Source organism: Rhea americana, unplaced genomic scaffold, assembly GCF_003343005.1.
Source record: "Rhea americana isolate MKP2758 unplaced genomic scaffold, rheAme1 scaffold_41, whole genome shotgun sequence".
NCBI lineage: Eukaryota > Metazoa > Chordata > Aves > Rheiformes > Rheidae > Rhea > Rhea americana.
Window position 1 is genome coordinate 232,728 of NW_028186546.1, and position 18,814 is coordinate 251,541.

The 18,814-nt window shown below is 56.1% G+C and overlaps 1 protein-coding gene across 3 annotated transcripts; it reads right to left on the minus strand.

Annotated features, from left to right (window-relative positions):
• Nucleotides 1–700: 700 nt before the first annotated feature.
• Nucleotides 701–17,091, minus strand: FBXO41 (F-box protein 41). Of its 3 annotated transcripts, none has more exons than XM_085314612.1 (12): nucleotides 16,370–17,091; nucleotides 10,694–10,904; nucleotides 10,107–10,186; nucleotides 9,547–9,872; nucleotides 9,180–9,421; nucleotides 8,605–8,720; nucleotides 7,879–8,031; nucleotides 4,866–4,961; nucleotides 3,451–3,569; nucleotides 3,011–3,169; nucleotides 2,091–2,206; nucleotides 701–767 (listed from the first exon to the last, which is right to left on the minus strand). In XM_085314612.1, the coding sequence occupies exons 1-12, from the start codon at nucleotides 17,089–17,091 to the stop codon at nucleotides 705–707; spliced, it is 2,403 nt and encodes an 800-aa protein (XP_085170738.1). In that variant the 3' UTR covers nucleotides 701–704. The 3 variants fall into 3 exon arrangements, with proteins under 3 accessions (XP_085170738.1, XP_085170736.1, XP_085170737.1); XM_085314610.1 differs by having other exon boundaries at nucleotides 9,180–9,448; nucleotides 10,107–10,197; nucleotides 10,687–10,904; XM_085314611.1 differs by having other exon boundaries at nucleotides 10,107–10,182; nucleotides 10,663–10,904.
• Between the last annotated feature and the right edge of the window lie 1,723 nt (nucleotides 17,092–18,814).

Genomic DNA, 18,814 nt, shown 5'->3' on the forward strand with positions numbered 1-18,814 from the left:
AGGTAAATAAGGAGAAAGCTATGGGAAAATCTGCAGAAATGCTGGGTATTATTTCCTCTTTAGGGATGGCCCCTTCCCACCTCACTTCCACCTTCCCCTGGAGAGCATAGGACTGGTCCAGCCATGATTCTGCGAAACGATATGTAAGCATGAAACACCTGCATCATGCCCTCTGCAAAGAGCCACTGGCTCATGGCCTTCAACCATCTGCATGTTCCTCCACAGCAGCGGAGATGGTAGAGATGCTCTGCATGGTGGGAGGGCATGGTGGATCCACATTCCTGTGGATGGCCTGTGGGCTGAATTGTCCTCTGCTCCCATGACAATAAACGAGCAAAAAAAAAAAAAAAAAAAAAGTTCAAAGAAAAAGACATTGCCTAAACAGGGATCCTTGGCAATGAGCAGCCATGGGGTTCAAAGCCGTTCTCCCTCCTGGGAAAGAGTGTAGCTGTGTCCCCTCGGGCAGTCTAAAAATTTCCTTAAGTAGCACCTTCTTGCTCGCGCCGTATCTGCGAGCCAGCCCTGGAAGAGCACCGTCTGCCAGTCACTAAGGCCTGCAAGAGTCATCATTTTTTTGTGCATGGGCCAGCATCTCCGTGGCTCCTGGTCCAGAGCAGGTGAACGGCGGACCGTCAGTTTGGTTTCTCTGGGCCACTGGCTCCGTCAGGCATAAGAGGGAATGTGCTTTGTGGTTCCCTGAAGGTCTAACAGCCTCCCTCCACTTTGATGTGTAAAATCTTTGAAAAGCCAGGTCTTTTCCTCAGAGCCTGGAAGAAGAGCAGAGAGTGGGGTCAGTGCAGGACTGGGGAGTGCTGCTGCCCCACAGGAAGAGTGAGGAAGGGAGGAAAACACCTGAAATACCACCAACTATTGGTTAGAGGTCTATACTAGTCTCCCCACCTCCCACTTCCCCTGTGGACTCTGCTTCTTCATGGGACTGGCCCATGTGCCCTTGAATCCAGCTCTGGATTAAGTTTCTGCTCTGTCAAAAACACTRTTTCATGAGGATGGCAATAGTTTGGGGCTCATCATGTTGACATGCAGAGCTGGGTGGGTGAGACCTGCACAGAGCAGGAATGGGTGGGCATGAGAGCAAGGCCCATCCAAAACTCCTTTTCTCTGAAGGCCATCCCAAGCCAGCAGTTGGAAGTGGGCATGGCTCACTCCTGGCCCTGCCACCCTCGCAGTGCCAGCTCTCGGAACGAGAGGGCAGGAAGGCAGTGACAGGAACTACCTGAGCCATTTCGTTGTGTTAAGTGAGCTACTGTCCCCAATTTCTTCTCTGTATCTCAAGRACATTTCTTCTTAAGCCTCTTAACCCTGCTCCCCACCCTGGGCAGACCTTTTCTCCTTAAAGTCTCTTTCCTTAGAGACCTGCTGGCATTAGGGGTGGTACAGAGAACGAAGGAAGTTCCCATTTGACTTCCTCACCCATGCCTGATCTCACTGAGGAARGCTCAGTGGAGATGTCCTACTCTCGAGCATGCTACCAGCCACCTCTGTCTTGTTCCCTAGGAAGATATTGCTTGTTTTTTGCACATCCTTTGCTCGGGGAGCTGTACCCTTATGAGAGCCAAATCGACTGTAGGATGAAGACTGGAGACTGAAGTGAAATGCAGGCACCTATTCCCCCCCCCCCTTGACCATGGATGCAGACATCTGTCTTGAAAACCTTGCCCAGAACAAGCAGAGTTGAATCCTCTGCCAAGTATCACAAGCCATGCAAGGTCTGCCACTCTGTGCAGCCAGTGTTGGGTAACTAAAGTTAACCTTACTTTGGCTTTCATGGTGGAATTTAAATCACTCTRTAATGTTAGTAAAGTAAATCACCCTGAGATGGAGGCATCAGCCCTTTTCTGTTCATGAACAGCAGACGCGAGAGAAGCAGTCCTGGTAAAAGCAATGGGAGGGAATCACAACCTGTTAGATCTTGGTTTAGCCTTCAGGGGATATACATCTGAAGGAGAGCCAGGTTTCAAGATGTCCCTGGCAAGCTAAAATGTTCTCTACMGAGCGAGTTTGGCAGATGGCAAGACCTTGTCTGCAGAGTCCCAGGGGGTGGACAGTGACCTGGCACTGGCATCCTTTACCTGGAGTTTGTTCACCATTTCTTCAAACATTTTCTTGGCTTCAGGGCTGTGAGGCTCCTTGAAGTAGTCCACAATGCCCACCTGCACGACGATGGACTTCAGGCTCCGGCACACACCTACGGGCAGAGGACATTGTCTGGCCTTGTCATAGCTGGGGGGAGAACAGCTTCTGCGTGGCTAGGATGGATAGCAGGGCCAAGAGCACAGGACCCTAAAACTCCACCCAGGGCTCCTCAAGGCCTTAGGCATTTGGGGAAGCCTCAGCCTGAAGATGGAGGAGACCCAAGATTGATGAATGAGTCCTTCGTAGGAGGATGGTGGATTATGCAGTGGTCTCTGCTTGCCCTATCCCATTCAGCTGTCCTACCCCTTCCCTGCGAATCCACTACACTTCCACCCAGGGGGGGGAAGGTTCCCAGCAAGTCCAGTCGTGGTCATGTGTGGCACAACCACCATGGATGGCACCTCACATAGACCCTCCCATTGGCTGCAGACTCTTCCCATGAGGAGCTCCTGACCCAGTAAAAGGCTTCACAAAACTCCAAATGTGAGTGACTAAACTTATACRTGCCAAGGTGAATCTGGGGTATGTCACAGATACCATGGTGTAGGTYAGACTGGGAGAAGCCTAGAGAGAGTGTCTCCATCATCCCTGCATCCCAAGGCAAGACCAGCTCTTCKTAACCCATCCCTGGCAGGGATGTGTTGAATCTGCTCTTAGAAACCTTCCACCACAGAGATCCCAGCACCTCCATCAACTCCCAGTGACAGCAATAGGTTCTAGTGGGACTGGAAGGCAGGGTCTAGTTCAGGGACCTAGGTCTCTGGTGACCTTTTGGTCACCCTCCCCTCTGTCATAGGACCTTTCACATTGGAGATGTCTCATGGATGCTGTGTTACACCCAGGCATCGCTACTCACTGTTGAAGTGCAGCAGGGCTTTGGGAGTGACTGGTGTGGAGGTCAGTACGAGCATCTCCAGCCCCTTCAGCCCCTCTCTACACACTTCTGCTGCAACCTCCTGGTTGATCTCCGCCACGTGGTCCAGCTCCAGGACCTGCAGCCGCATGCAGTTTCGGGCTGGAGAGACAGAGCATGTGCCATCAGTGCCCCACACGGCACTGTGGAGTTGACAGGACTTATTCGTGTCACCCTGTGGGGAGGGAATGGGGATTGCTGATGGGATCAGGGTGGTGGGAGGGCTGGGGTGGCAGCACGTGGAGGGAGGGGGGCCTCTGCCATCATCTTTGGGGTGAGCTTGTCCTTTAAGGTCCCCATGAGATTCCCCAGGGATCTACTCTGCCCCTAGCAATGTCCCTTTCTCCCTGCCCCRTCCGTGGAGAGCTCCTGGCTGTACCTACCTAAGGATGCCAGTCCCTGGACACCACAGCCTGCCCCTCCGACACCCAGTGCCCGCAGGTGTGGCCAGCATCGGCCAATCATCTGAAGACAGCGGTTGCTGAAACGTGTTGGCTGCTGGCTGGGAAGATGAAGAAGAAAAAGCTGGCGAGAGCTGGTAAACGAGCTTGTCTCCCGCCATGGCTCTGCGCCATGCTGTGCTCCTTTGATTAGTGGGGGTGGAGCTTCTCAGTGGTGTCATGGGGGCTGCCACCCCCACCAACCTGAGGGTCATCATGCTAAACGAGAGTGTGACCAGCTGTCTCCATCAGAGCAATCATGCTGGATTCTGCTGCAGTTGAAGGAGGACAAGTCAGTGCATTCAGCAGAGTCCATCTCCCCCTAGAACATCTGCTTTTGGAGATCTGAGAACTACAGTAGGAGTGTGGACTTCTAGTTTGGATGTCTGCACCTACGTATGTCCAGCATCGTGGGCTAATCTGCACCAAGCACCAACACCAGGACATGCTTTCTGTGTGTGTCTCCACTCATTGGCAGGCAACAGGAGCACACACTTGTTTTAAGGTCCCCAGACCACCGGACAGATTGTCTCGTACACCCAAGTACGAGCACACAGCACAAGTACTCGCTCACAGCTGGAGGGGCACAACACGAACACCCTACATGTGCTGCCTGGCATTTCTTTTGGGGAAGGGAACAAGCTGCCTGTGATTCAACATCCAGCTTCTCTTGCTGAGAGATACGTCCTTCCATATACCTTGATCCAGCAGTGCCATCTCTTAGCCCTGGACCTGCAGGCTGAAGGAGGACATGACATTGCAACAAACCTTCCAGGACAAAAAGAAATGCCCAGGGGGCAGCTGTACAGCATGGAGGCGAGAAGACGAGTGACCTGCTCTGATTTCTCAGCCAGCCTCTTCATGACATTACCTAAGCCATGAATTCATTAGCACTCAGAGATGCTGTGGAGTGGGGAACCTCTAGTGTCTTCATGCCCAAAATGCTCTTCCAAAGTGAGAGAAACTGCAGTCATCTCCTAAACAGCAACTCAACACCCTTTTAAAAACACCCAAGCTGCTGTTATATAAGTAGGGAAGAGCTCAAAAAAGTGTTTGATGTTCAGACTTGCTTAACAGAGCGATCACAGCTCTGCGTTCATTTCTGATGTCAGCAGCATCCCTAGAAACATTCCCAGCTTGGCAGGAATGTGGCTACATTCAACAGCTTTTAGCCTTTGCAGCGAGGGATGGGGCTGAGCTTCCCTTCCTCCAAAATGTCCTCCAGGATTGCTGCTCAACTCAGGAGGACTCCACTAAAAACTCTGGATTTGGCATCTAATTTCTTTCCAGTGCAGTGGTGCCTGTCAGGGTTAGCCTGGTACCCTCCAAGCCCGGCAGGTGCTGAGCGCGACTCTTACCATGGATGCAGAGGTGCGACCTGGAGAGAGATGATGTCTCTGCAACCTGCTCCAAGGGCCCAGATGACTTCATGACTCACGGGGTCTGTAGAGCTCCTGGAACAACACAGAGGACACATGGTAGTCCCTGCTGGCTGTATGCTGTGCCAAGGGGCTACACCTGCAGCTACCATGCCACSATATCCCTCTGCACCTGGAGGTACAAATCTGGTCATTGTTTATAACCTGTGATCTGCCTGATCCCAACACCAGCACAAACAGGAGGAAGGTTATGGCATTTCCAGATATGCAAGAAAAAGATGAAAAGAGAGTGCTGTTGAAGGTGAGGTTGATGATTAGGTTGAAGACAAAGGCAGGCAGAGTCTTCCAGATTTGGAGATGGCACATCAGCCACGCAGTGCTCAGGATGGGGTTGGATGGCTGCAAGTGATTGAACAGAGGCTGCCCAGGTGTTCCCCTGAAAAATGAATATAACGTCTCCATGAGTCCCACCAGGATGGTCTTACTTTCTGCCTGCCTGGCCTGATTTTGGGGAAGTGCAGGGATAATGAAATTTCAGCTGAGGGGTGGTAATGTCTAGTGAAGGGCAGTGTCTTCTCCAAGGCCTCTGCATCAGCCCTGTGGTTGGGCTACCTCATCTATGGGCAGCTGTTGGCCAGATGTTCCTGCAAGGCTGTGGGCTCCTCCTGGAGCAAGGGGACATTTGGCATATTTGGAGGTATCTGAACAGCCACTCTCAAGGGATGCCACTGGATTAATGCAATAGCACAGTGGAAACGGAGGTTTATTTCCAGGCACAGAGCTGAAGACATGCAGCCACGCCGCCTCCTCGTCTGGCTGGGTCAGTAGCTCAGAGGAGCTCTCTCTGAAGCTGTTGGCTCTCTCCATCAAGTTAACGCAGGACAGCGGTCAAACAGCGATGTCTTCCTGACACTGCCAGCCCAGATGGAACTGCTGCTGGAGGCCCCAAGCCTCTCTGCCACACTGGGCTCCCTCCTGAAAAYGGAGGACATGCTTACTAACTCTGAGTGACCTACTTCAAAACTTCAGGCAAGCCTAAAAATAAGTGACGGGTGTTATTGTGAGAGCTTCACACATCTCCATCGAAGATGCCTGCCAAGAGCCCCTTATGAGTACTCTGGTTAATTAGAGCATGTGAGTCACAGTCACAGGTTAGCGAGGCACCAGGAACGTTCAGGCTCGCGCAGCCCTTGGTAGGGCACTTGGACAAGTCGCTGAGTTAAACCCAGGGCTGCAGGCCTACCTCATGGTGYGGGGGTCCCCATCATGGTGCCGAGGCCGAGCATGCTTTGTCCGACATGGAGGGCCTCGTTGCGTGCCTGGAGTGAGACCATCTTCGGCCTTGCACTTTCCCACCCAAAGGACTATCCAGTCTGGGCCAGACAAGGAGAAAAACCAGATGATGCAGGCTGCTTGCTCTGGAGATTGTAGCAGCAGAAGTGCRATATCGAGGCTGAACTGCCTGGAAAGCAAACCCAAAGCTCTCCTCCTGAGCAGCCCTGGCTCAGGAAATTGTTCCTTTAGCAAACTGAAGGACACTGGTGGTCCCAGTTTCTTCCTTCTTCTACATGTCTCTTCTACCTTTCCAAGMCTCTGTCCCTACAGAGCTTGGCCAGGGCAGGGTTTGCTTTGCCAGCACAGTAAGCTCAAAGCCTGGGCAGGAACATCTTCATCAGATGATACCCTCCAGGCTGGCAAGGTGAAGGAGGGGAAGCTACTGGCTGTCTGGCAAAGCTCCACGTCATATCTTATATAGGCAGAGTGACCTCATAGCAGAGCCCATTCCTCTYCGCACACGACAGGGGACTCCCAGGTTTCTGCTCTCCTTCAGGAGTCCTCGTCAAGCAGCAACAGTTGGGTGGGACCTCTCCAGGCTTTGATGTTGACTGTACTTATTTTCTTTTGCTCTTCTTTAACATAAAGCAGTGTCCCCAGACCAAGACCCCAATCATGTTTCCAGCCAYGGTGAGTAACTGAGGTCTGTTAACAGGATGATGGGAAGGAAGCAGGARGGGAAACATCTGCGTGGGAATGCATCAGAAGAAACAATGTAGAGAGAGGGCTGCAAGGATGGCCTCCATTGCTCCCTGGAGACACTGGGACTGCTACCAAGCTGGGGACATGGAGAGGTGGGTCCTTCATGCCCAGCTATATGGGCAACGCTATGACAGGGACGCAGCAAAGAGGGCTTGGGACTGAGCATCAGGAGGATGCACCAGCACAGCCCATGGCCTGCTCTCTCAACAGAGACATAGGTACYGTAAATGAGGAAAGATGGCTGGAGAGGGCACCTGCAACAGCTGCTTGTCTCCTAAAGRGTATAAAAGACTTGCCCTCTCCAAAATCTCTTTGTTGTAACCTTGTAACCAATCAGGAAGACCTCAATACATGCGGGGGGAGGGGGGGTGTCAACACTGGTGCCCTTGGTGTTACATCCAAGTGATGGCCAGGCCTCACAGACACATGACACATGTTGCTGTATGGGGTGGGAGAGCAGAGGTGGCTGAAATCCCTCCTGCCAAACATCCCCTTCCCCTCCCATAAGGTCTCGTGTTGAGTTTTGCTCCATTCACTGCCTGGGAAGGGCTTGGCCATTTCATCCTGTAGACTAACTACCTGGCTGCCTTGTTGCCTGTACCTGCAGCGTTTGCGGCCGCAGCCCTGCCTTGGAGCCCATCAGTCAGCCACCTGCCTCCGAATCACCTGTCTCCAGGATGACCTTGCTCAACGCCAGGCTGTGCTCACTTCATTTGGCTTTAAATTAGCAAAGAGCAAGCGAGTCCCTGATGAGCTTCAGCAGAAACTGGGCTGACCCTGGGATACCTGGGTCCAGCGCGTGGACATCAGCATTGCCAGATGCCCAGTATGAAACCAGTGCCCTGGGGCTTTTCCTGCTGTCTTGGCACAATGTGACACTGGGGTCACAGTGTCCCCAGGCAGCTCCTGGCCCTGCTCCTCGCCGATGCAGCAGGGCCGCAGTGCCCGTCCTTACCGGTACGTGACGGCTTGCAGGGCCCGGCAGTAGCAGCTGGCCAGCCAGAGCGAGCGGTCCGTCAGGACGTTGGGGCAGTGGGAGATGCGGAGGATCAGCAGGTTGCTGCCTGTGGCCTTCAGCAGCGACTCTAGCCCGGCTTCGAGGCAGCCCCTGCCAAGGACAGAGGCAGGATCAGGCAGAGGCAAATTTGGGCTAATTCCCAGGGAACAGGGCAAAAAATTCCCTCAGCTTCTTGGAGAGGTCCCAGGCACCTTGGCTTATTTTTGGCCTGCACCCAGGTAAAGGCTTGGCTGCAAGGSGTTCTTCTGCTGCCCTGTTGGCCCAAGACGGGTCGAGCCCCTCATCTGCACGGTGGCAAGTCCCCTGCAGCTGAAGGGACCAGCTTCCTCAAATCACCGCGTGGCACTTCAAGCTCCCCGCGTTGGAGCCAGCCTGTGTGTGCATGCGCGAGCTAAGGAGGGACTGAGCTTCAGGAYCTCCGCACACGGCTGTGGTGGTGCATCCCACGCCTGGGAATGGGGGCCCCAGGCCACTGGTCCCCAAAGCCCCAGTGCTTGAGCTGCCATAGCAGAGCAGGAACTGGGATAGTATCACCACCCTGCAGCGGAGCAGTAAATGGGATGCTGGACACCCACGGCACTGTGGCACTGAATCTGAGATGCTAAAAGTGAGCGGCGCTGGCTGAGGAAGGAAGGCAGCACCCGGCTGGTGCCYGATGCTCACCGTGTGCTCTTCATGTAATCCTCCTTGCTCTCCTTCTTCCCACGCTGGCGTGGCTTGAGGTTTTGGAGGGTGAGGGAGTGCGTCTGGGTGCACCACTGCGACAGCATGGCCAGGAACTGGGGGGATGGAGGGTGCCCGTCGGCAGGGGGGACGCCTTCAGCAGTGCCCCGCGCCGCCCATCCTCAGCTATCTCAAACAGGTTTGCACACCCCTGTCCCCAGCCGTTCTTTGTATACGTGGTTGCATATGTGTGTGGCATGTATGGGGCCACATTTGCGTGAGCAATAACACGTGTGCACACACAACCATGTGTGAACGCACCACCGTGTGGAAATGCATGCACACGTGAGCGTGCACACGCAAGCATGCATGCATGAACGCGCAAAACCTCCACATGAGCACACACCTGTGTGCACGGCTGTTCATGCGGCCATAACGCATCTGAACATGCACGTGAGCACACGCACACACGCGCAACACATGCAAGCATGCACACCTGGAAGGAAGAGACCATTGCACACCCCAGCCCTCYGTGGATGGGGGTCTGGGGACAATCCCCATCCCCACACCGGTACCTTCGAAGACACCCTGGCGTTCTCCAGCAGCACTCGCGTCCACACGGCCGGGTGCCGGGCCACGAACTTCCAGTCCCTGCACACCTCGGCCGCCCGCAGCAGCGTCTTGGTGTCCAGGTAGGTGAAGATGCAGAAGAGCGCCGCCCGCATCTTGAGGATCTCGGGGCTGATCACCTCGCTGGAGTGGCCCGGGCTGCCCTTCTCCAGCCGGCCCGCCTTGCCCGCTGCCCCCTCGGACCTGGCTGTGTGACACACGGCTTCAGTCCCCAACCYGCTCCCGCCGGGCGCCCAACCTCGCAGCCCCGAGCGCGTCCCGCCGGCACGGGGCGGTGCCGCCGCCGCCGGTGCCCGCGCGCCGGGCTCTCACCCGTCAGCCGGCAGCTGCTCACGGGCCGGGAGGCGCCGGGCGCCTCGGGCTCCCAGCCCTCGGCCTCCGACTCGGTGGTGCGGGACCCCACGTCGGAGATGTCGCCCTCCTCGCCCTCGGTGCTGTTGCGGTAGGGCCGGCGGTGCCAGTTTTGGATGGCCTGCCGGCGTAGCCCCGAGCCCCGCACGCCGTCCCGCTCGGCACCCCGGGGCGCYGCGCCGCCGTAGTGGTGCCCGTCGGCGTCGCCGTCGGTGGGGCACGGCTCCGCGCTGTCGCTGTCGTAGCAGCCCGAGCTCTGCGACACGGCTTTCGCCCGGCTCGAGGCCCTGGGGGACGGGGAGAGCCGGCCTCAGCGCTCGCCTCGGATGCAACAGCAAGGCTGAGACCTCGCAGAGTTGATGCATGCAAGGACGCCGGGGCACAACTGCCCCCCGGCGAGCACAGCGGCAAGGAGGGAAGCAGGAGTCAACCCCGTCCTCCCAGCCCGAGGTCCCCTCCTCCCACGTCCCCATCATTAAAATGCTCCAATTAAACCGCAGACGAAGAGGGGGAGCGCTCACCCCGTGCTGGAAGAGGAGCGCTGGTTGGAAACGCCGTACGGGCCGTGCGCGGCCACCCCCGGCCCGGGGTGCCTGTCTCTCTGGGGGGAGAAGAGGAGACCGTGTGTTGAAACCCGTCAGCCGCGGGGTGAGCGGGTGGTGAGCCAAAGCGGGGAGCGAGTCCGCGCGCACWGCTGCCAGCGCCGCAGGGAACGCCGTTCCCGGGATGCACAACAGCGTCCCTGGCATCGGCGCCCCTTATTCGTACCGCGCCTTGCCCTTGCTCGTCTCTGAAATGCAGCCTTGGGACGGAGCGAGCACCAAGACTGAAAACGTGGCTCCTCTTTCRGGAAATCCCCCTCCCCAGGGATTTTCCTGGGCTGGTCTCCTRCGGATATGAAGGGGCCCCATCCATGCCTGAGCTCAACTCTTTGCAGCCATCAGAGAATCCACCCCGGCACGTGGGAAATCAGTGATGCCATCGTGTGCGCTGYTCCTGGAAGGAGCCGGGCTGCCCCGCGCGTTGGGCATGGGTGGCCCTTGTGCCGTTCCCGCACCCCCGCAGTGGGACCCACACCCCGGGGCCCAGGAGAGGCAGGCGGAGGTACCGGTCTGCTGGCGGCCTTGGCCCCAGGCGCGCTGCACCGTCCCAGGCTGCCGTTGGGAGTGGTGCCGCAGCTGCTGCTGATGATCTGGAGCTGTTTCTCAGCCCGGTCGGCCCGGTCCAGCAGCTCCTCGATGAAATGCTGGAGGCGCACCTTGGCGTTGGCCTCGCGGGCGGCCGTCTCCTTCAGGAACTGATCGATCTGCATCACCTCCCTGGGCAGAGGGACGAGCAGCAGTGATGGGGCTGGGACTCCCTCACCCTACCCACAATGCCCAGGTCTTCCAGCACCCCTGGGTGCAGGGTCCCACTTGTCCTTGTCTTCTTCCCAAYCCCTCAAAGCTTGCTCTGCAGCTATTCCTGCGGCATTTAGTTCATCTCCCCTTTGCTCTAGGCTGCAAGAGACCCAAATCCTTCCCCAGTCTCCTAATTTCAGCACTTCTCTTCACCTTACATCTCCCCCAGGGAGCCAGGCTGTGGGCTCTGGGGTGCTCARTATGCATCCAGAGTGGTCAGGCATCAATGTGATTTTGGTCCATGCCAATCTGGATGGTTCCTGGACAAAGTCTGGGGCAGAGCAGGGCCAGGGATTGCTCCTGGCATATAGTATCGACATAGCCGCTTTGTTTTGGGGGAGATGAGAACTTTGCTATATTGACCTTCAAGAATTTTGTTGTATGCCCCCCTTGTGACATATGTCCTGACCTGAACCCATACTGCTAGGGCTGATGCCCAGCCCACAAGCTCAACATYGAGAAGGGATGACAGCAAGGAAGGRTGATGGAGAAGAAGGACAATGGAGATGAAGGACAACGGAGAGATGGAGAAGAAAAGAAGGATGACGGAGAGGAGGGCTGATAGCACAGAAGAAAGTTGGCAAGGAGGATGATGGAGGGAGGGAAGATGGAGAGGAAGGATAAAGACATGGAGAGAAGATGGAGAGGTGGGTTGATGGAGAAGTGGGCTGAGGAGGCAATGGAGAAGCTGAAGCAGAGAAGATGAGGACGACAGTRGGGAAAGTGGCACAGAGGCTGGTAACAGGCAGTGGCACCCACAGCCTGCCTTATCYAGGAAGGCCAGATTTGGGCAGAACAGCGTTAAAGGCAGCCCTAAGTGCCTACATCCCACTCAGCCCCATCTCTCATTAGGGAGATGCCTGGCACTTGCAGAGCCCTGTGATGAGAGCTCCTAGTTCCTCCTGTCCTGGGWACAAAGCAGCCAGCTGTGCAGGGAGGAGGTCCCACCTCCCTCATTAAGGTGCTAATTRAAGAGAGCTGGGGAGCCTCCAGGCATGTCTCCATGGGGTGGTGAGTGGGGCAAGCTCTGCCTGAGGTGCAGTGCAGCATCTAGCCATTCCCTGGCCCCTCTCATAAAGGCCTTTTCTGCCCCAAACCAAAGTGGGATGGTGGAGCCACCAGTCTCTGTGCTGCTGTGGGTGCTTGAGGCATCACAGGCTGGTCCCTCAGCCCTGCTCCCAGGGCAGACCCACGGCTTTAAGGGCCAGCGATGTTTTGGGGATGTGAAACTGCTTTCCAGCTGTTGTGTGTGGCGGAGCTGAGAGGGGATCAAGGCCCGACAAGATAAGGTAGGAAACGAAGCCAGAAGTGTCTCCCTCAAGTTGCCCCTTGCAAGTGGGATGTGCTCATGGCCACCAGCTCAATCCTGTCAGCAGGGCAAAAGCTCTCCAAAGAGCAGGTGGTGGAGGGGATGGGCACTGGCGAGGCGTGGGGCAGAGGGGGTCCTGGGGAAAGCAGTGGCTGGGCTATCGTGTGCAAACCCACGCTTTCCTTAACTGCACACACATGCAGCCCAGCACACCCAGCCATCACACGCCCGCAAATGCTTGCCCTAAACACATGCACGTACGCAAGAGCTGTTGCGCGCCCGCAAATCTCATGTGCACGCTTTCCATGTGTAAGACACCCACTAAGTGCACACTTTCCACAAAGGAGCACGCACTGAGCCTGTCACGCCCACCCGCACGTGCACGCTTCCCACAACCGCACATGTGTGTGCACAGAGCCACTTGTGTGCGCATGAATGCCATGAAAGCACAAATGTGGATACACGCGCCTACACTTGTGTGCAGTCCGTCACATATACTACACGCATGCACATCTCACACCTCTGCTCAGCAGCACGAGCACTCAGAGCCACACAAACTCATCTCCAGCCAGTCTTGTGCACGCTCAGAGGCGCTCAGCYGGCCACGTGCGTGCACCAAGCTGTGGCCAGGAGGAACCACCAAAGCCTAAGGGTGAGGGAGCAGCTCTTTCCAATGTGATTAATCTTAATGATTATTAATTATGCCCTTTAGTAGGGTTTGATGGTACTGAACCCAAGGACTCCTTTGTGCAGATGCTCTGCCAAGCTAAGGAGCATCTCTAGAGAGCCGGGGATGAGGTTTTGATGGGAGCATAACAAGAATCTCCTGCAAAACCCATGTCTCTGACCCATGGATATGAGGTGTAGCCAGAGAGGAGGGAAAACAAGCAGACTCCCTTGGCAGAGAAATGCAAAGCTAGAAGGGAGCGGATGGGGAGGCGAGGGGCCTCACGGGTCTCTGCTCCCGCTCTGGAGACAGTGAAGCACTCGGAGGCACTCGGAGCTACTAATCCGTGAGCAAAGCTGGAGCCAAGCATGCAAATCCGGCCGTGACCTTTCCTGCAGTACGCTCGAAGGAAATGCCAGGGCGATGTGACGCTGTATCCCCGCCGGTCCCCAACGCCGGCATTTCCAGGAAAAGCTGGGGAGCTCACTGRTGGCAATCACCTGGGAGGGCTCACAGCAAAGAGTCTGCGAGATTTGGAAGGCAAATGGGGTGCTGACACCCAGGCAGCAGATGTAAAGTGATCCGGGTGCTTATCGCCTCCTACAGCTCCTCTCATTCCTATGGGCTGGATGGAAAAAAATACCCATGGCAAAACCAGCTGAGCTTACAAGGCAGAAAGGCTCCCAACACCCAGGATGTAGCTCCAAGGTGGGATGCTGGAGTGATGGCTGCAGAAATAAATGTCACTGGATGATTCCATGCTCCTGAGTGTCATTACAGCCCTGGCAGGTGTTGGGAGCAGAGCAGATGTATTTAGATTTRGCTAAACCATTTTCATATCGTGGCTCATGAAACCTTCCTCAAAATATTAATTTGAGCCGGCAGGGATCTGAACACTGTCGCGTGGATGGAGAATTGGCTRGAAGACCGTAAACAAGGAAGGGTAATAAATGGCAGCGCAGCAAATTGCAAGCACGGAGTAAGGCAGGCGGCAGCGTCTGCTCTTTCTTAGCCTCCCCGTGAACGATGGGGAAGAAGAAGCAGCCGTTGTGTTGGCAAGATCTGCAAATCACTGCTCGAACTGCTGTCACAGAGGGCCAAGAGGAAGTGGGCATCACCTTCATGGTGGCTACGGAGGTCTACCAGACTCAGGGCTCCCCGGGACCGGACCAATGGGAAGGGTTGGGGATGTGCGGCCATGACTGTGGTGGGCAGAGATGAGCTTGGGCAGGTGATCTCGTAAAGCATCGCCATCAGAGGAGACCTTGGGCGACAAAGGGACATGAGGCTCATCCCTAGCAGCTTCCYAGCCTTTCTGAGAATGGAGGGCTGGAAAATGTCACTAATAAGCTTATTTTGTTCTTGGGGAAAGGGTGAAAACAGCTTTTCTAATGAAAATGATTTCCAGTGATTTCCCTTTAGCCAGGAGAAATCAGCCTTTTCCCATGTCTTCTCTGGAAGATGCCCAGCAATTTAATTTCTAGCAATCYCCATCCAAACTGTTTCAGATTGACAAAATTTCTGTTACTTTTCGGGTTTTCTGCGGAACTTGAAAAGGYCATGACTGATTTCTTTGCTTTTTTTTCTGACTTTTTTTTTTGTAGTCACTTCTTGCCCAAAGGGTTCAGCCTGTCCCCCTGCTGCCTTGCTGTCCTGTCGTTGCAGAGGGGTTCCCACCATGCCCCTAGCCTGCTACTCCCTCCTGGGCCATCCCTGGCCTCAGCTGGAGGAGTTCGGGGACCTACACAAATGGTTCAGGGCCTGGAGGGTTTCTCTAAGGAAACGTGGATCCAGGAGGCAGTTTCAGGACATAAATCCAGGTCACCTTAGGCAGCAATGGACTGGTCCAGGACCTCCCATGGACTGAACAAGCTGCATTAGACCCATCCGTCACCCTCTGCCAGCCCTGCCAGGGCTGTTTCACACCCTGGTTGCTCTGGTGCTCACAACCTTTTAATTTCCAGGCTGAGTTTTATTCACGGCCAATTTGCCACTGTTCCTGCTGGTGCCAGCGCTGCCCTTTAGCTGACATTGTCTGTCCCTGTCCCTGACATCTCTGTAGACTTTGGTCACACCCACATGTTGGCCTTGCTCCACCAGCCGAGCTCTGCCCATCTCCCAGGCCCATCGACCCTCCATTCCYCGCAGTATGTCTCCGGTCCACACCTACATTCAAAGCAAGCCCAGTTTAGGTTATCTCCATGGAGAGAGGTGCCACCTGGGACCCAGTCCAGAGTTTGGCCACTCTGTTTTCCCTTGTCCTGCCACTGTACACCGCCAAGATGCCTCCTACTCTGATGTCCCTGTGACACCCACAAGATAGCTGACAGCAACACTGAAATCTCCCCTTTGCCTCCCTATACGTCACAGTCCTCATTTTCTCTTCTGCATTTTCTGAACCAAATCTTTTTCCCCTTATGCCAGCCTCAAGCATCATCTCGCTCTTCACCCAAGAACTGTAGCCTTCACTGGCTTTGAGTCGCCTGCAAACGTCACCAACATGCGCTTTGTTTCTAAGCCAAAGTCATTACTTCTTAGCCAAAGTTATTCATAAAAGTGCTGATGATGCTGGAGATGAAGACTAATCCCTGAGGAAGCCCACCAGTGCTCTTGGTCCAGTACAACCATTACAGTCTCCCTTTAACCTGCTCCTCAGACTTTATGAACTCCATGACGACCTTCAGCTTTGCTAAGAAATTCCAAAGAAACAAGGTCTTGGTTGCTTAAGTAACAGTAATGGACAAAATAACTCATCATTTGACTGTGAGGGAACTTGGAGCAGTACTAGGATGGGACGAGGGGTTTTGATCGGGAATAATGGGATGAAAAAGAAGGTGGCTATGCTACAGTCCTAATAGTGAAAAGAGGTTATATTGATTGGGACATATCACCCCCACACACACTTCTGGGAGAAGGTGGCCCCTCTCATGTTTATGACCATGGGACAAGTTGATGGGATTGCTCTTGTTGAAGAGAGCCACGTCAAAGGGGATGATGCAGCCCTGATTTTGGGAGACACCCTTTGCTGCTAGAGACAGGCTGAAGCAATATAGACATTGTGGTGTCCCTAGGGAGAGCAGCAGGATGGCAGTGGGCTCTCCCAGTATGGCCATGTCCTGAGGGCACTGGTGGCTGCAGGACAAAGTCTATCGGGTACCAACTCTGTCATAGATATGGAGAAAGCTCAAGTCTATGCGGGCACCTTCCCATGGGGTTTCAGGTGGGAGAGAACATGCAAACCCTGAAGAGGGCTGATCCTAAGGGCATTGCAAAAGGGATTGCACCCTAGCACTTGGTCTAAGGGTTTGCTCAGTGTTGGGCTGCTCTGGGCTCACCACAAGCATGCACTTGCCCGAAGGGCACGATTTCCACCCACCCTGCAGCAAGGAGAGAAGGGAAATGACTTACTGTTGCTTGCGGGTCAGCTCCTGCTCCTTCTGCACCAGGTCCTGCTTGAGGGAGGCCAACATCTCCACGCTGACGTCCACCTGGCGGGACAGCTCGGACGCCCGGTCCTCCAGCTCCTGCTTCTCCCGGCTAAGTCGCAGGCTCTCCTGCTTGGCCTTTTCCAACTCTGAGCTCTTTCGATCCAGCTCCACCTGGAGCCGGCCAACCTGTGAGGCAATCTTTTGCTCTACCTCCTCTGTCAGCTTCTCCAGGCGCTTGTCCACCTCCAGCTTCTCGAAGGCGCGGATCTTCAGGCGGGCCAGGCCTTCCTCATAAGCTGCGTCCATAGTGGCCGGSGGCGAGGGGGCCGGCGCCACGGCTTTGCCGCGGGTGAAGATCTCCGTCAGTGGGATCTCAATCTCATGGACATAGCGGGGTGAGGGGGAGGAGGAYGGGGCCGGCTCCAGCTCCTCGGCGGGCACGAGGTCACAGGAGAAGCGTTGCTCCTTGCCTTGGAAGGAGGTGCTCTCGAAGTAGTCCCGCCGGGCGGCCGGCGTCAGCAGGGCCGCGTCGGCGGCCAGGGGGAAGACGGCGGCATCGCAGATGCTGTTGGTCTTGGAGAGGACGTAGAGGGTCTCATAGGTGTGGTTGTACTCCAGGTGCGCCCGCAGCGAGGACAGGCTCCGGAAACGCTTGTGCTCCCCGCAGCGCGGACACCGGTAGGGCAGGTCCAGCGAGGCCATTCCTCAGCTACGTGCCCCGTTGGAGGGGAACCGCAGGGGCCCGCTCATGGTGCTGTCTGGGCAGTGCAGGGGCAAGTGGGCGAGGGCCGAGTCGGGACGCCGGCACCCCGGGACACGGGGCGTTGACTCCGTAGGGGCATGGCGAGGGTAGGAGCCCAGGGACAGGAGTGAGGTGTCTGGTGAGCCTCTGGGGGCCTGCTCAGCATCGAGTGGTGCTGGGTGCTGGAAGAGAGAGGGGAGTCAGCAATGCAAGGACAGCTGGACCCCAAAAATCCCTTCCCAGTCCCTCCTCTTGGTCCCCTTTCTGCCTCCATCCTCTCCTGCTGTGCTCCTCCCCAGCGGGAAGGAGAAAAGCCACCTCCAGTTTTACCCTACGAGGTGGTCAGCAGCCCTATTTGCCTTGGTGCTCTGGGTCTCTGGCTCCTGGAGGTTTTGTGGGCAGTAGAAAGGAGATGGGAGACCACTTAYGGGGCTGGAAGCCCTCCAAGCCCACGTGATGCTGTAGGGGAAGCCACTGTTTTTTCCATACTGGGGCAATGGTCAGGTGCTGTCCATTGGAACTTGTTTTCCCCATCTCACAAAACCCTCCAGGATAGAAGGAAAGAAACCCTCCTTGTGAAACGGGACAAGCCAGGAAAAATCAATAGCCAGAAATGCCCCATTTCCCTCTCTCCTGCGTGAGGAACCRTGGTGGTTCCCCTCTCCAGCATCACTGGGCCGAGGTGCGATCAGGACCAGCCCTGCTTCCCGTGCTGCCTTATTCTGGCAKTATTCAGTGGGAAATCACCCCAATCACTCCAAAACAGTCCCCAGCACCAGCACCACCATAAAAACCCCACTGAGTCCACTCAGAGCTGGGCTTGTGGGCATCTGCCACCTCCAGCCCCGAGCCGCTGCGGCGCATCCACAGGGGAACGCACGGCTCAGGCCCTCACCAGCCCGGATTCCGGTACCCACGGATGTCCCCTCCCAGCTTGGCCAACCCCTCGGAAGAGGTGACCAAGCCACGAGGGTTGGGAAAGCGTCAGTGAAAAATCAGGAAAGGAAAGCAGCTCAAGCCAAAAAAAAAAAAAAAAAGAAGAAAAAAAAAGAATATATATATACTGGGAGGCTTTATGGAGCTTCCTGGCTGTTCTTGAACCCATCTGCTGGCTTAATTTTGTATTTTGGGGTGGTTATAAAATGCATCTTTGCACGTGAGCCTCACCTGGGTTAAGGCTCGGCGGAGCCGAGACCSAGCCGACACAAAGCGCTGCCCGCAACTTCGCGTTAATCCGGCGTCTCTGCTGCCCACGGGATGATAAAGCGCTTTTCAGCTTTGGGGACGAGGCTGCGGGGCGGTGCTGCCCCTCTTTCSGGCCCGGGCTGGTGCCCCCGCGCCCGGCGCCGCCGGACCGCGCTCATTCCGCCTTCGCGGAGATGCGACCGCGGGCAGGATCCGGCCGCGCCGGTCCCGCTCCCGGGCGCATCCGCGGCTCGCCGCGAAAACCTCCTTCCCCTCCTCAAGCCCCTTTTGCCCCTGCCCAAATCCCAGGCCGGGCCGGGGGTGCGGAGGGGGGAGGAGGGGGGCGGATTTGGCGCCGGGGCTCGGCGGAGCCGCTCCGGGCGCGGTGCAAAGGGCTGCGGAAGCCGCCGCGGGCGGCAGCGCGGCTGCGGCGGCCGGTGCCGCCGGGCTCCGCCGCCGCGGCCCCCGCGCAGCCTTCCTCTGCCTCGCTTTTTAATT